At 40.7% G+C, this 17,605-nt stretch overlaps 1 protein-coding gene and 2 pseudogenes across 1 annotated transcript; 2 read left to right on the forward strand and 1 right to left on the reverse strand.

Moving 5' to 3' along the window:
- The window catches only part of LOC138026784 (uncharacterized), a 10,214-nt pseudogene extending 6,555 nt beyond the window's left edge, over positions 1-3,659 (forward strand).
- A 6,923-nt stretch (positions 3,660-10,582) lies between these two features.
- LOC138027562 (uncharacterized) lies at positions 10,583-11,014 on the reverse strand. The gene has a single exon (XM_068875104.1). The coding sequence runs from the start codon at positions 11,012-11,014 to the stop codon at positions 10,583-10,585; it is 432 nt and encodes a 143-aa protein (XP_068731205.1).
- A 756-nt stretch (positions 11,015-11,770) lies between these two features.
- Positions 11,771-15,815, forward strand: LOC138025293 (uncharacterized; annotated as a pseudogene).
- The last annotated feature ends 1,790 nt before the right edge of the window (positions 15,816-17,605 follow it).

Consider the following 17,605-nt stretch of genomic DNA (forward strand, 5'->3'; position numbering starts at 1 on the left):
ATTCGATTATGTTCTCGATGAAAAGTTATGCAACGTGTCATGTACACCTAGCGAAGTGGAAAAACATCTGGAAAACCTAAACATACATAAGTCCCCAGGTCCTGATAAATTATTGGCTCGTATCCTAAAGGAATGCGCACTGGAACTATCTACATCACTTTGTAATCTATTTAACAAGTCGTTTCAACATGGCTCGCTGCCCATTGACTGGAAAATTGCGCATATTATTCCAGTCCATAAAAAGGGACCAAAACACCAAAAGGAAAACTATCGCCAAATCTCGCTAACATCCATCATTAGCAAAACAGCTGAGAAGATTGTAACATCAAGAGTTGTCTCATTCTGGACTGAACATAAACTACTAAACCCAAGCCAATTTGGCTACTTGGAAGGCAGATCGACAGTGTCGCAACTCTTAAGCTGTTATAACGACTGGTGCTTAACAAGAAATTCGTCAAAAGTATCTGATGTAATATTTCTGGACTTTTCAAAAGCGTTCGACTGTGTCCCCCATGAGCGCCTACTTTTTAAACTCAACAGGTATGGTATAGATGGGCAACTACACCTGTGGTTTAGGAACTTTTTAACCAATCGAAAACAAAGAGTTTTGATACGTGGATCGTACTCGGATTGGTCGCCTGTTATATCTGGTGTCCCTCAGGGCTCAATACTGGGGCCGGTTATGTTCCTTATTTACGTCAACGATATACCTGACATTATCACGTCTACTGCCAAATTATTTGCTGATGACACCAAAATCTATCGACAGATAAATAACGTGGAAGATTCTATTGCTTTGCAGATAGATCTGACCACCCTCGACCTATGGGCGGATCGTTGGCAGGTGAAATTTAATTCTACCAAATGTGAAGTCATGAGAATTTCACATAACAACGACAAAAGATCCACACGGTACAATATATCGGGTACCGTGTTACGAAATGTATCTAATTATAAAGATCTTGGAGTTATTATGGCGAGTGACCTGAAATGGTCAAAACATGTTGAACAAATAGTCCATAAAGCAAACAGGGTACTTGGCTTACTTAAGCGCCCAGTAGGCGGCAAAAATAAAGATATTTTCTCAATTTTGTACAAAACCTTGGTTCGTCCAATCTTGGAATACGCTTGCCCGGTGTGGTCAACACACCTAGTCAAAGACATCCACGAAATCGAGAAGGTACAAAGAAGAGCCTCGCGAATCGCCTTAGACCAAAGAAGACAAGAGATGGCGTACGAGGAGAGGTGTAAAATTCTTAAATGGAACTCGTTAGTAAAAAGGAGGGATTTTCTTTCCCTGGTGGAATGCTGTAAGATCGTATTCAATCTGAATGGATTAAAATTCAATGACTATTTTGAACAATGCAATAACACTAAGTCCAGATCAAACCATCCATATAAGTTACAAACCAAACTCGCAAAATTGAATTGTTATAAAAGTTCTTTCTTTGTCAGAATTATCAAACCTTGGAACTATCTTCCTATTAATGTATTCAATTTTCGCGATAGCCCTAACGTTAGTAAGTTTAAATTGAGACTGAAGAATCTTATGAATATTTATTGAACGGCCACTTTTTATTTATTTTAGATAATTTTCTGTTTCTTATCTGATTTTTTGATATTTCTATTAACTAGTTTTTTATAGTGACTTCAAATGACCTCTTTTCTTTAGGAGATCCTTGATATAGGGCTAACCTCTGGGTTTCCTTTTTCTCAATAACTATGTATTTGTATGTTATTTTGAAATAAAGTATTGTATCCCTATAAGTTTTCTACCTCAATCTCCTGTATTCCTGATAGGGCCTCGTTGTTTCCGCTGGCAACTTTAGTAGCGTTAATAATAAGAAATAACCTCTTTCTGTTTTTACAACAAATAACTTCTAGTTAAATTTAGCTTCATTTTTCTGGTAATCTCTCCCCATTTTCCGAAGTTTACCCTTGGTTTTAGTTCACTGTAACTGGACAATTTGTGTTAAATGTTTATGCATCCCACTTATACGACCGTATAGGCGTCTTGTTATGAAAACAGAAACTCGGTGGCATTACAACAACATGATTTACATGAGGTTTGTATCAAAGCAAGGTCAACTCCAGCCTCGCTTTTATTCAAAGGCCTGGTAAATGAGCACATAACTGTAAAATGGTCTATTCAACTAACTGGTCTTAAAGTTAGTATTGATACTAATACGAGAGGAAAATTTTGCATTGTTTCCATTTAGAAGACGTCAGTCGCGTTAATGTGTAGTTGATTTTGACCTTTACTCCAAAGGAAAATCGCCGAAAAACTGGCATTTTTTGTTATTTCCTTCTCTTTGTCAAGTAACTGGTCTGGAAGTACTGTGGTATTTATTATAACAAATACGCCATTGCTGTATTCTAGTATTGATACTTATACGAGATTGACATCTCTCTTCGGTCTCGTTGATTTGAACAAGGATGTCGATGGGAAAGAAAATCTAAGAACCACTACTCGTCATCCTCAATTCCATGCTCGCTCGAGCAACGCTGGGTATTAATTAGCAAAAAAATCTATTTTTCAGAGTTTTGAAGTTGCGTCGCGACATCTTACAATGGGATGTAAGGTAAGACATCAGTTTGAACGCTGAAAAACCAATCTTCTGGTGAAATCATGTTTCCTCCACCCAAAACCCTCGAGGAAAACTTTTCATTAGGGATCGATTTTTTCCGTATTTCAGGAAGGCAACTGTCGCAATTCATTTTCAATCACCCCAAATGAATCCCGTCTCACCTCCTGCTTGGATTATCTGTTGAAATGAGTCCAAATGAGAAATCTACAGACATTATGACAACGCAGAAAACAGCTTCCCAGCTTACTGCGACCTGAAGTCCGAGCCCGGTACAGCCTGGACCCTGGCAATGTCTTGGTCTTGGGGCCATCACTATCGCTCACTCGCTGCTTTCAGGAGCTCACCATTTAAGTTTGACGCCCCTGTGAAGAAGTATGCTATCAATTGGAATGTCTAGCGCCTGAGCTTAGCATGAATGAGATCCCTGCAGAGTCATTCCACTCACTGGGGAGCAACATGTAGTTATCCCACTCTCGGCGTGGATTTCACTGACTACGTTTGTGGAACTTTTAGCAACCTCAATATTGTCGATTACAATGAAAGCAACAAATGCAAGAAAGTGGAGTATATCAACATTCGGGGGCACATTGGAATTCACGAAACGGTACCTTTTTGGCAGGGAACTAGCGCTACAAGTTACTTTCTTCATACTGACAGTTCAAAGACAGTTACCCCCTGTCAATTTCAGCCGAATTCTGGTTCGGTATCTAGCGAGGACAACTTTGGTTATTATGGAGATGCATTTAACCCCAAGTTCCGCTGCACACAAGGAAGCAATTCCAGCACCCAGTGGTGGTTTGGAGCTCACTTTTAACTGACTGCGACGTAACAATGGGGATCACAGCCCTCATAAACCACACCGTATTTAACGCAATTTTCTACAGTCAAGCGACCAAAACGACTAATGATTATAGTTTCATTGTCAAAAATCGACGTTAATGATTTAGAGAGTTAAGTTTTTCCGCAAAAGAGTTTGCAATCATTTTATTTTATCTGTACCTTATTTGCTAAACGTTTTTACAATATTGAATTACAACAGTGTTAAAAGGCAGTTGATACAGTCATGCTAAAGCTGCTTGTTGTTGTTGATTACTTTTTTTTTTCCAGTTCGAGCAACTTTAGGCTCAGCGTAAGAGGTTATACGTCGGCTTCTATTTATTGCATTCGCTCTGAATAGGAAACCGTCACGGTATCAACGTGAGTGCATTTCGTGACTTATGATAGCCTGTTCCAGGCCCCCAGATAGTCGGGAAAGAGAAAAAAACTGAGTGCAAAAAACGAGTAGCCCCCACTCGTTTTTCGCATGCAGTATATTTTTCTCTTTCCCGACTATCTGGATGGGGTCCTTTAACATGCTAGATTTATGGGCATGAGGGGTGTTTTGAAAGTTGTCAAAAATTTACGGCTCTTGAATTTGAGAACTACTAAAACATCACGAGTGACCAAATGCACGAACAAGTATATTTTTTATTTATCATATACTCAACAAAATGACTCAATTGCTGTGTTCCATAGCAACTTCAGTATTGCACTCTTTCATTTAACCTATTATGCATTCATCACTGACCAATCAGAAACGGGATATTCTGTTGAGTAAGTTGCGTTTTGGTTATGTTTGCCATCTCACAGAACGGCGATAAGCTCACGTCGTCAAAAGAACCTGGAATTCGGCCATCTTACAACGTATTTTCGAGGAACTGCAGTTTATGAAGCTAATAAAGGTTTTTTTGCACCTGTATGTCGAGGTCACGGGTTCAAACCCCGTTGAAGTCCTGAATTTTTCAGGATCCTCTACTCAACTGCTAAAATTGCATTTCGTTCGTTGATTTTTTCATCACTGGACCATATGAACCCACGAATGACCAGTTTCTTAGCTCAGTTGGTTAGAGGGTCGCACTCGAATCGCAAGATTACGGGTTCAAACCCCGTTGAAGTCTTGAATTCTTTAGGCATCTCTACTTAATTTAGCAGCCAAAAAGACTTTAAATGATGGTGTAATTCCAGTAGTTACCATCTACTGTAGATTGCTATAGTTAGAAGCCCTTGGATTTCTCTATAGTAATGAACCGCACTATTTCAGTAATATCTTCTGGGCGCACAGCATTAGTAACATAGCGTTCCTCCACGAGTTGGAGAACATCCGATTCGTTAAGATTTTAAATCATTGGTTCGAATCCCTCTCAAGCCAGAATTTGTCAAACTTTCTTTGTTTTGTTACTGCTTAAATAACGTTCCTGATTGCTATGATCTTTCGTAGTCCAGATAAATAGGTCTTTCAAAGACATAGACTTCACCATTAGAGGGTAATGTAAAGTGCTAGTTTTCTACCCATGTAAACCATGTGAGCGTTAGCCCTACTAATGGGAATGGGCCCACACAAGGACAGGGAAAACACTCTAACCAGGGTGGGAATTGAACCCACGACCTTCGGGTTAGATCACCACTGCTCTACCGACTGAGCCACCATATTTGCAGGAGGGGTTGGCGCAGTGGTAAGATCTCTGCCTTCCAACCCTAAGGTCCCGGGTTCCATTCCCGGTTCTGCCGAGACTGAAATATTTGGCGACCTTCTTTCCCGCTAAAGTTCACTCAGCTTTCCATCCTTCCGAGGTCGGTAAAATGAGTACCAGCATGCATGGACTGTTTATAAGCGGCTGCAATTTGCGCCTGTATATGCTTCCAGTCCGCGGGGGGTAAATTGATCATTGTAAAGCGCCTTTGACACGTGAGTGAGAAGGTCGCTATATAAATGCAGCACTTTACTTTACTTTTTAGCGTGGAGTTTCACTGAGCGCGTTTTGAGGTGTTCGCTGATAGAAATCGCCGCTGCAGTTGAAGCAATCATTATAATCCTTCCAGTAAAAAGAAAAAAAAAAACGGTCGACGCAGACAATTTATTAATCCCAATCAGAAGCTCGCGACCTGAGCTTCTGTCGCCATCCATTTTCCAAGCGATCAAGATCATGAACAATTTCATCTCCCCTGCGCCATTCTGCTTGTACGATACCAATTAATGTACCACTCCACTGGATATACACTGAATACGACAAACAGGGACTCGCCGCTTAATAAAATTACAATAGTACAATACAACCTTTATTTACACACGATATTAAATTCAAAGCTAAAAGCTTGTGGGGTGGTGTAGAAAATTACAAATTAGTGATAAAAATGCTAATAATTATAAAAACTACATTCAAGGGAATAAAATAAAATCATTCATAGTAACAATGGCATTTTAAAAATTTAAGAAGACAATTAAAAATATATGAAATTCTCGGATCTATTGTTGATTATTAGCCGTTTTCTCACTAGATACGGAAAACTCGTCTAGAAAACTTGTCTTAGTGTGAAACCTGGGAGGATAGGAATTTTTGACGGGAAATCGTCTGAATTTTTCCGTCTTATTTCCCCGTCGAAACAGACGATTTTTCGTGGACGATTTTTTCGTCGAGACGGGAAACTCGTCTTGAATTCACGCTCAAGACGGGGAACTGGACGGAAATTGCGTAATGCGCGCGGTAAAGAAACTGGGACTAGAGAGCAGGCAGCGAGTTATAGGTAACAAGCATGGCGCCCAAGAAGAAGAAGGAGAAGAAGAAGACTGAAACTAAAAAAACAAATCATTGTCGAAAAAGGAGCTTTCCAGCTTTGTAGAAGTAATATCATCAGTCGAAAATAGAGACAATTCTTGGAGTTTTAGACCCCATATTCAGAGAATGCTGTGATAACATGGTCGACTTCAGCAGCAAGGCTAAAGGTGTGTTATCTAGTGATTCCGATAAGAAATTGTCATCAATCGACGAAGACGATGATGATGAAAGCAGCATTGCTGAATCCAAGCAAAGTGATGAAGAGCAGAATTACCAAAATGATGATTCTCCTAAGACCAAAAGGGTCAAGATTGAGAAGAAGACTGTCATAAGAAAGATTAAGTCCAAAAGGCCTAAGTTCCAAACTGCTATCATGAGGGATATGATTGAGACCATCAGAGAAAGTTTTGCTGTCCAAGAAAAGAACAGTGATGAGCGAGTGAAAACTTTGCTTAACGCTGGGCGAAAAAGGGACGAAATGTTCCTGACATTCCAAAGAGAGCAGGCTGAAGCAAACAGAGGTCATGAAATGATGTTGATGAAGCTTATGATGTCAGGGGGAGAGATTGGTTCTTTGAATTTTGTTGTTTCCTTGGTTATGTCATCTGCAATTACGTTCAATATAAACTGAAACGTTGCATGATTTATGCGAAGCTTTTCCCTAAATTGACCTAAATCTGTCCAGTTTCTGTTTCTCTTTTTCCGCCCAACACGACTTCGCTCCTCGTCAGCTCGTTTTGGGTCCCTTTGATTTAAACAAAGCGAAACAGGTTCGAGGACTTGTGGAACTATTGAACTCTTTTTATCAAACAGAAGAAATGGAATTGAACTCGGTGCGCGAAAATGATAGGAAATGCTTCGTTTTCTACAGCCCAGCAAGAAGTTTGTAAATAAAACGGAATTCATATTCAAACTGGCGGGCTTTTCGCTTGTGTACTAGCTGGGTAACAACTCAGATCTCGTCCCAGGTTCTTTCGGACAAGTTAACGATGTTTTCCGTCACTTTTCCGTCTATATATGAATTCATGTCGGTAAAAACTAGACACGTTCCTATTCACGAAGTAATATCAGACGGGAAACTCGTCAGACAAAAAATATGACTATTATTTGAAGTTAAAATCGCTAAAAGAATAACATTTAACAACATTTTTCAAAAAGGATTTCATGTCCGTGCAATCTAAAATAGAACATTTTGAACGACCTATGGCGTTCCATAGGACAGCCCCTCTATAAGCAATGTAGTTTTGACCGTACGTTGACCAAAACTTGGAGCTATCAGCCCATTCTTCATTCTTGAAACAGATTTGTAGCTGTGGGTTATCGACTGTTCAGCTAAAGCGTGTGGAAGATACCATAGAAACCTTTGTAAAAGAGCTAGATTATAGAAAGTTTATATTGATGCATTAAGGTGTACAGTAGTTAAAACGTCAACTGTTGGCATGTCCAGTGGAAAACCAAAAATGATCCTGGCGGCACGGCAATGTTGTCTTTTCCAATGCCTTGAATAACTGCGTCTGACTTACACTCCCCAACACTGGCAACGCGAACGTAATGGATGGCTGGATAACCTTCAGATAACACGACTCGCACACAAGACTTGCTGGAAAATTGAATTTCTTCAGGGGGCTCAATTTATTTGTAAAATTTTTAATGACTTCTTGCAGATGAGATATCCAGCTCAGATTTTGATCCAAAGTAACCCCCAAAAGTCAGGTCTTAGCCTTATATTCTATGATAGACTTGCCGATATAAATGGCAGGCAGCGGACTTCTAAGCCGAGCTTTGGAGAGCAACATGACCTCGTATTTGCCAGGATGAGGAGTTAAGCGGCTTCTTGTACACCAGGTAAACATTTCTTCAAGTGCACAATTTAGCAAATTACAAGCTACGTCTTCTGTGGAACCGATGCAGAAAACCTTAGTGTTGTCAGCGTACATAAACGTATCTCCAGATATAATAGATGAAGGTAAATCGTTCGTGAACGACGTAAACAAAATAGGGCTAAAACCGAGCCCTGTGGAACTCCTCACCAATTAACTTGCATTTTCGAAGATTCCTTACCATTTATCACCGTAGACTGCTTTCTATTCAGATAATTCTTCATCCAGGCGTAGAGTTGACCATCGATGCCAAACAGCCTTTGTAATTTCTCAAACAGGTGCGAGTGCGATACACTGTCAAAAGCACGAACGCGACGGCAACTACGAGGCCGCTATCAACAAACCGCCTTCATTTCTCCGCAAGGTAAATAAGAAGTAGTTCAGTGTAGTGAGCTATTCTGTAAGCCCACTGATTTGGAGTTATTAGTTATTACTTGTCACGTGATCGACAATGGCGGTATTGATTTCAGTTTGGAGCAGCTTACTAGGAACAGAGAGGAGAGAAACCGGTCGATAATTCCCTGGATCGGTGGGGTCGTTCTTTTTGAAAACAGGAGACACTCTTGCTAGTTCCCACCTTTCATACACAATTTCATAGTCGATGTTCCATCTATTTAAAAAGACTCGTCATGCAGATGCGGACTCAATGCTTGGTTGGCTAGTTTCAAAAGTTGTGTAGAAATACCATCGGGACCGGTAACTTTGTTGGATTTAATTAGCTCTTTGTGGCAGAACGCTTTCTTCCGTCAACTTAACTTCAGAAAGTGATGGTACGCTTTTCGATTGCGGCAGCGAATCAGAAGACAATAACGGCGTAATTGAAGGCGGGAGATCAAGCCCCAACTTTTCACCAATCGAGGCAAAGTACTGAGGTATTCATCAAGCAAGCTTTATCGTCGTCCTTCACAACAAAGTGACCAGACCCAGTTTTTAGTGGACCAATAACAGCTTACAAGTCCTTCGATGATTGTCGCTTATTTACTGATGGGTTAACAGGTGGATTATTTGCAAAGTGGAGTGTGTCCATGTTTAATGAGAGTGTAGCTAAAGTGAAGCCCTTTAAAAAAAAAATTTGATCGAGAAAGAAAAAAGAAGTTGAATACACTTGCTCATAGATCAGCGTCCCTTCATCCAAAGACACTAATCTTCCAGATGAGGAGAGGTATCTGAGAAAATTTACCACAAAAATGTGCCAATCACCAACTAGTAGTCCTGTTATCTTGCCTTTATTAAAAACAACTTTATTGCACTACAGAAATTGCAGAAGGAACAAGTTGATGAAACCGCTAAATGAAATGAAAACAGGCTTTGGAGTGGTATTAATGAATTAAGATCAAACTACAAGAGCTTCTTACAGAGCTCTCTAGTCTCACGCGTTTCCATGCAATCTCACGCTGTCACGCCAACACGAGCATTTCTCACGCATTGGCACTCTTCTAGTAGGTAACTCTATCTTTTAAGCTTTCAGAAGTGCTCATGAATTCCGAATTCGTTCCTTCACTATTACTGAACCTCTGCCAATGTTCAATCGGTGCGTGTGCGACCAATTTTCTTGTTTCTTCAGGACATTCACCCGTTAATATATGAAGTACAGGTCGAAATGTTAGCTCAGGCTGACTATAAAAACGTGGGCTCTCTTAGCAAGCAGCATGCAAAAACCAAAATGGCGGAGTCGACTGTGCATTTCCAGCGATTTTCAGAAATTTTCCGGGGGAGCATGCCCTTGGACCCCCCGAGAATTTTATTGGCGCCTCCGGCACAACAAACACAGGACACTTGCGCCTTTGCCGTAATCTCCAGCAAACATCTGACGCTTTGGAAACTTTAAGACTTGAGAGCTCTACTTCTAAGATTGATGCAAACATTTGGACCGAAGAAATTTTGGAAATTGTTGTATTTCAGTGATAAAGAAATTAACCTCAGTACGTTGAGAGAACCACGAGAAAGTAATGGCAATGTGAGGACTGGGGGTCATAACCGCTTCAAAGAGAAGAGAGTCTTCTCAAGAAAAAATTGATAGTGCTGAAAATGTCATAAAGTTGTACGTTACAACCCATTCTCTATTTTCCCCATAATACATATTGTTTGCCCCCAAGTTTTTTTGGGAATAAGCAATGTCCCCAAGAGCATTTGAAAACAACAGTTTATGCAAAATTTGGGAGGCAAACAAAGCGTATTATGGGGGCATTCGAAAATTGAAAAAAGCATAAGCACAAAGATATCTACATAATTGTAAACAAACAATGGAACCATAAGATGCCAGTGATGAGACTATTTCATGAAGTAAGTGCTCGTAGTGCATGCTAGCGGGTTGTGAGCCATACCCACCAAAAAGTCAAAGGGCTTTTTGATTACAAAGTCAAAGCCATTCCTTGGAGCAATAATATTCAGAAATGCCAGTGTTCTAAAGTATTGACTTTTGCATCTTCATAAGACACTCTCTTGCTCTTTTCTCTCCGAACAGTACTAGTTCCTTCATCTTGTTTCGTACTTCAGGGTGAGTATCCTCCCAACACGTCGACTATGATGCTGATCTGTTTAACCACGTACCCCGGTATTTCTCTTTCATTTCCCATCTAAGCGGTGCATACTTTGTGGTCTTTTCTGTTTCTTTTTTCCCTCTGTTTCCGAACCACGGACACGTCATTTCCATGAGTAATACCTTCTTCTTCTCTTTGTCTACTATGCGCAAGTCCACTCGGTTTGATTTGACAACTGCGCTTTCTGGATACACTGGAACGTTCCAATAAGCTTCCGCTTTGTCGTTTTCGTAAACTGGTTTAGGTTGCACTGGTGAGTACCACGGAGGTTTTGATTCAATAGGATCCATGTCTTTCAGCATCTCAAAGAATGGTATTTTGAGTGCTGCATTATGTCTGCTTTGAGCCAGTACACTACATCCGGCTAACACATGCGCTAGACATTCTGGTTTTTCCCCACACATTCTACACATTATGTCATCTGTGGTATTGACTCTATTCTTCTTCTGACGGTATATCTTGGTCGGCAGGAATTGTTGGTGTAACATAAATTCGTTATAGCTCGCTCATCGGCCAGCGCTGTGTTGGCATCAAGTAGCTGAACACCGGGAGGGCATACTGGTTCTATGCAGTGACTTTGTTGACATCTGATAGTGGGCTGGACCATATCACAGAGAGCCGTTTCAGGTACTCTTTGCTTGCACACTCCAGGGCCAGTTGGTCTTCCTGTTTGATGTTTTTCAGGACCCCGAGGAACTTATAGTGGCTCTGCTGTTTGAGCGATTGGATAACAAATGATTCATCTAGTTTGATGGAGTCGTTATCTTCTTGTTGTACACCTCTCTTGACGAGGAGTACTGAGCATTTTTTGGAATTCCACCACAGCCCCATATCTTTCATCGCTGTCTGTGTTGACTTCATCACTGTTGCAAGCGATTATTATTATTATTATTATTATTATTATTATTATTAATTATTTTTGAGAAAGTTTTCGTGATATTTTGTGTTGTCTCTACAAGTGATGCTGTTGAAAAAATCGATCCCTAATTTCTTGACCTCATGCGTTGAGCCAATATCTCTTAATTTTTCTTCTGTTCGCCTTGTTAGAAAACCCTAGTCACCTTACAATAGAGTTAATTTTAACAGGGTAGGCTGTCGTGTGCAGACTAGTCTTGTGGTCAATTGCCTTCCACACTCTTAGAACTGTGCGCTCGATTTGTTGTAAGTTTATGGCTTCGATGATGTTTCTGCTATTTTCAGGTCTCGCCCTTCTGGTAAGTAAATTCAAACTTCCCACAGTCACCGTGATAAAAAGCGATTTCATGCTACGGAGTATTTCGATTTTAACTTGTCCCGAGAGGAGTAATCGCTGAAATGCTTACAGCTAGCCCCGATGTTCCAAACTTCAGCCGACATTTTGCTAATCGCAACTCAACTAACCGAACTTAGAGCTATCTGATGCCATTTATTACAATCAATATTCGTTGTAGACATCTTAAGACGCCGAGCGTCAGTTTTTGAACAGATTCCTGTGAACTCTGCACGGTTGAATGCGGCCAAGAGAAGTCAATGAATTCAGTAAGCACTAATACGAGAGAAAATTCTTGATTGTCTCCAGCCGAAGAAGACCTACAATACTAGACATATTTAGTTGGAACACTTAGCGAATGGTCAGAATCAGCGTGTTTCAAGATCGTAGCTTATACCACATCCCCCTTCCCCCATTCAGGAAGGGGGAAACGGCGATATTAAGATGCTGGTTAACGTTTAACAAGGAGTTGAGATTTCGGTTGATTCTACGGGGGTATAAACGCAACGTAAGAACCGTGCGTGTCTGGTATTCTCGAGACAGAGGTGTGGGATGATTTCATGCAGACTTGAAAGCCTGAATTGCTCTGTTGTAAGCATGGCGGCTCACAGCACCAGTGAAGTCGTCTCTCTGTCCTTTCTGTGGACTAATTCCAGGACCTACCGATACAATTTGAGCAAACTTTGATAGCTAAAAATTGCAATCGATGCTGTATTTTGCCGGTAGGACTGGGTAGTTCCACACTCATAAGAAAATCTATGAAATGAGAATCGGGGGTCTTCCCTTGTCATGGAACGGCTGAATTACCCAGAATTCCTTTTGGGCATGAAGGAGGCAAGCGGAGACTGATCCTCATCAAATGAGGAAAAAGTAGCGAGAAGAAGATCTCTAGGCGGATACTAAGGAGTAACCAAGGTGCATGCTGTTAACGTAGACTTTTTATCATAGGAAATTCGGCCTGGCCTTTAGTAATTTCTTGTCCAAGAAACGGTATAATGTAAATAAGAGAGTAATGAGATTTATATTTGCGATTACCTGTCCTCTTATGTACCACTTAAGTCAAACTCTACATCTCTATGCAATAAGCGCATTCAAAATTTCCTCATATTATTGTAAAAAAGTAGTTAAAGAAAGAAAAGGCTTGTCCTGCATATATGAAAAATACGTTTTCTCTCCCGTTCTCTTGTTACGCATGATGTTCGTGGAAATTGCATTCTGTTCCTCAATAAACCTAGAACAACCAGTTACGGTCTTAGTTCTTTTTCTTACGTTTTTACTAAGTACGTTGCGAAATGCGCTACCTGATTTTTCCCGTACCACTGAGTTTACTGGTTTTAAACTAATCCAGGGCCGGATTTTGTACAGCGGCCTTTCGTTTTGATTAATATATCTTTAAATATTATTTAATATTTAGTTATGTATCTGTATATATCATGTATGTTAGCTGTAATGTCTCGAAGATATTATTCTGAAATTCGAGATGAAATAAAGTTTTATGCATGCATGTATGTTACCTTCGGCAGGGCGCATGCGTGCACTTTGTAATCTGCGACTCCAGTGCTTACCATATGACAGATAAAATGAGTATTCTATTGAATATATAAGCCATCGAAATCTTACGTTAAATTGTAATGACAAGGGCGGTTTGGAGCTGTGAGTAGGCGTGGGATTTGTCTCATATGGTTTAGGGGCCGACATATCCCTCCCTCAATGGCGTACCGGGAGGCGAGGTCGGTAGCAGAAAGCAGCGAAGGGCCAACCGCGTCCAAAAGCGATCGCACGGGCCGTAATCCCGGGATGACTCGTTTGGTACGACGCTCCAGCGCCACGTCTGGAGGTACTGCATACTTTTCTCGTCTCGTCTTCAAACATTCCGTCAGCGCATGCGTGCGTAAATGTTCAGCCTCTCCGATACCTACAATACTAGACATATCTAGTTGGAACACTTAGCCAATGGTCAGAATCATCGTGTTACAAGATCGTATTTTATACCACATCCCCCTTCCCCCAATTCAATGTTGTGTGAGAATTTTTCGGGCGACTACTAGTAGTTGTGGAAATCAACATTAGAGGAAGGGGGAAACGGGGATGGGTGTTCCAACAAATGTGACGAGTATTGTAGGTCTTGGTCGCGTTGATTTGAATGAGCGTGCCAATATGGGAGAGAAAATCCGAAAAATCACTCGTCGTCATTCTCATTTTCATGCTCGCTCAAGTGCAGCCGCAATAACAGGAACGCAAAACAAAAAATTGTTGTTTTTTATAATCTTGAAGTTGGACACAATGTAGAAGGAGATCTTGCAATAGGATGTAAGGTAAGACACCACTTTGAGTACTCCAAAAAACAATTTTCTGATGAAATCCCCCTGTACCCAAAACCCTAGAGAAAACTCTTTCAGGGATCCTTTTTTTTTTTCGTATTCCAGAGAGGCAACTGTCACAATTCATTTTCAATCACCCCAGATGTATTGCGCCCTACCTCTTGCTTGGATTACCTGTTGAAAGGAAAGTCCAAATGTGGCATATACCGACTTTATGACAACGCAGGAAACAGCTTCCCAGCTTACTATGACCTGAATTGCGAACCCGGTACAGCCTGGACCCTGATCATGTGTTGGTCTTGCGGAACTCAGTATCGCTCACTTGCTGCTTTCAAGAGAACACAACTCAAGTTTGACGCTCCTGTGAACGAGTATTCTATTAACTGGAATGCCTATCGCCTGAGCTTGGCACGAATGAGATCCCTGCAGAGTCACTCCACTCACTGGCGAGCAACATGTAGTTACCCAACAAACGGCGTGGATTTCACCGACTACGTTCGAGGAACTTTTAGCGACCTCAATATTATAGATTACGGTGGTGGCGTGCAATCATTATGCAAGAAAGTGGAGTATATCAACATTCGGGGGCACATTGGAATTCGCGAAACGATCCTTTCTGGCAGGGGGCTAGCGCTTCAAGTCACTTACTTCACGCTGACAGTTCCTTTACCAGCTGTCAATTTCAGGCGAATTCGGATTCGGTATCTAGCGAGGACAACTTTGGCTGGTACTATACGGTTAACCCCAATTTCCGCGGCACACAAGGAAACAATTCCAGCACCCAGTGGTGGTTTGGAGCTCACTTGTAACTGACTGCGACGTGACAAACGGGCCATCGTCATAAATCACAGTTATATATAGCGCAATTATCGGCAGACAAGCTACAAAAGGACTAACGAGTTCTGGTAGTTTCATTGTCAACAATCGATGGAAGACATTTATGATTATTTGAAATCAGTTTAGCATTATGTTCACCTTGTTTGTCTAAGTTTATCAGATGTCCGCCTTCCTTACCGTTACGTTTTTGTCAATATTAAAATGCAACAGTTTGAAAATTCAGTTAATTCGGTCATGCTAAAGCTGCGTGTTGTTGTTATTTTTTTGTTGACTAGTTTTTTCTCTGTTCAAGCAACTTGACGTTCAGCGTAAAGCTAATCCAGTGTATTTTCGAGGAATTGCTTCATAATGCTAAAAAAATATTTAGCAGCAAAATGACTCGAAATAGTGGACTTATTCCATAAATTACCCTTAATTGTAGATTACTATAGTCAGAAGCGCATGCCCGGACTTCCGCTACTGTCATGAACTGAACTATTTCAGCAATAGCCTCTGGGCGCACAGCATTAGTGACATGGATCGCTTCCACAAGGTGGAGAACATCGTTAAGATTTTAAATCATTGGTTCAAATCCCGTTCAAGCTGGAATTTTCCAAAGTATTCTTTTGTTACTGCGAAAGGAACGTTCCTAATTTCTATGATCTAAAAATCTTTAGAAAACAGTCCTAAGAAAATACGCGCGCTGCGTGATTGCTTAAAAATCGTGTTTCTATAACTCGATGGAGACACAGAACTAGCGCGAGCTGTTGACGTAGTGATGGCGCGAGCAAAGAGAATTTACATTTTGATAATTAGCGTTAACAAGTTGTTTTCCTTTTTCTCGTTGCGTTGTTTTCTAAAAGAAATAGAAACCATGTACTCCGTGTTTCTATCGAGTTATAAAAACGCGAGTGAAAGTTTGGGAGAACTCGAAAAAGCTGTAGAAACACTCGCCTTCGGATAGTGTTCCCACAGCATTTCTTGTTCTCCCAAACTTTCACTCGTGTTTCTATAACTCGATAGAAACACCGTACATGTTTTTTTATTTCTTAATAAGATGCGTCTTTCGCAGTCCAGATAAATAGGTCTTTGAAAGATATTGTTCTGTCTTGTACGGTGGCCAATTAGGAACACACCTTTCCTCATTAATTCAGCCACATATTACAAAGAGTTGCTCATCTCGCAAAATAAAATGCACTGCAAACAAAATAAATTCTAACTCTTGACGTTTAAAATACAATCCCACTCTGAAAACAAAATAAATCCGGCACAATGCAAACAAAATAAATCCCCACACTGCACACAAGATGTCATCGCACACACCAAAAAAAATATTCCTCGCACACTGCAAATAAAGTGTCCGTACAAACTGCAAACAAACATTTTTTTGCACACTGCAAACAAAGTAAACCAGACACTCCCAGCAAAAATCCGCGCTGCCGACAAAAGGGTTAAAAAGTACTGCGCGCGCAAGAACATGCGAAGGACTGGAATCGGCTCCAAAAAACTTGTTAGTAGAAATCGCCTCGTTGGAGCAAACATATCTTGGGATTTCAGAACTCCTTGTTCAAGAAGACTTTTGATAGATAACGTTTTTGATTCTGAGCAATTACTAGCCGGCATTCTATTTCTTCCGGAAGGTGCTGATCGAGGAAAACAAAGGATGGATTGGACTAACGATTGAGGACTATGGATGGAGTGTAACGTACAGATTACTTGGTAAAACAGTCAGACTTGAGAAGCGCAACATTTAGTGCCCCATTGCAGGGATGGCGCAGTGGAGAGAACACTCGCCTCCCACCAATGTGGCACGGGTTCCATTCCCAGACTCGGCGTCATATGTGGGTTGAGTTTGTTGGTTCTCTACTCTGCACCGAGAGGTTTTTCTCTGGGTACTCTGGTTTTTCCTCTCCCCAGAAACCAAAATTTATTTGATTTGCGTTGATTTGCTAATTTCAATTTACAGTGTTCCCGATTAGTGCTTTAGTTCCTTTCCTTTCCTTTCTAGGGCCATATTGTCTAAAGGATGTCATTTTGTTTATTCATTTAAACTTTGTGTAAGTCATTGCAATCCATATCTTTCTGAAAATACAAATCTTCTAACTGCATACATTTGGCGATTTCTTTTCCTGCATAATCAATCGGGGATTCATAAGCATAATTACTATGAATTTAAATGATTAATTTAGGGCAGTAATTAGTGACAAAAACATGCCGCTTGAAGATCAATCCGAGTGTTCTATACAGGAACTGATCCCATGACCTTGACCGCCTACTGGTTTGGATATACTCTGGCACAGACTGAGTCACAGGAGGCTTGTGGGACCAATCTGTTAATTATAAGGAAAATTGTGGTAATAGTGTGTTTTATCTGGCGTGATCAGTTACTATGTTTTTCAACGGAAACAAAAGCAAACGTTTCCATAGGAATAGAGCTCAATCCCTGAGGATTAGTTTGGGACACCAACATAGCCGCTGTTTCTTTGTTTAGAGATACCAATATAGCAGCGGCGACATCACGTCAAAACACTCTATAGGTGCATATCAGTTCTCTTTTCCCTAGTATGCCTTTGTATTTAAAAGGAATTATCCCACTGGACTCTCACTTAATCTGAAAT

This window comes from Montipora capricornis, chromosome 12 (genome assembly GCF_036669925.1).
Source record: "Montipora capricornis isolate CH-2021 chromosome 12, ASM3666992v2, whole genome shotgun sequence".
Taxonomy (NCBI): domain Eukaryota; kingdom Metazoa; phylum Cnidaria; class Anthozoa; order Scleractinia; family Acroporidae; genus Montipora; species Montipora capricornis.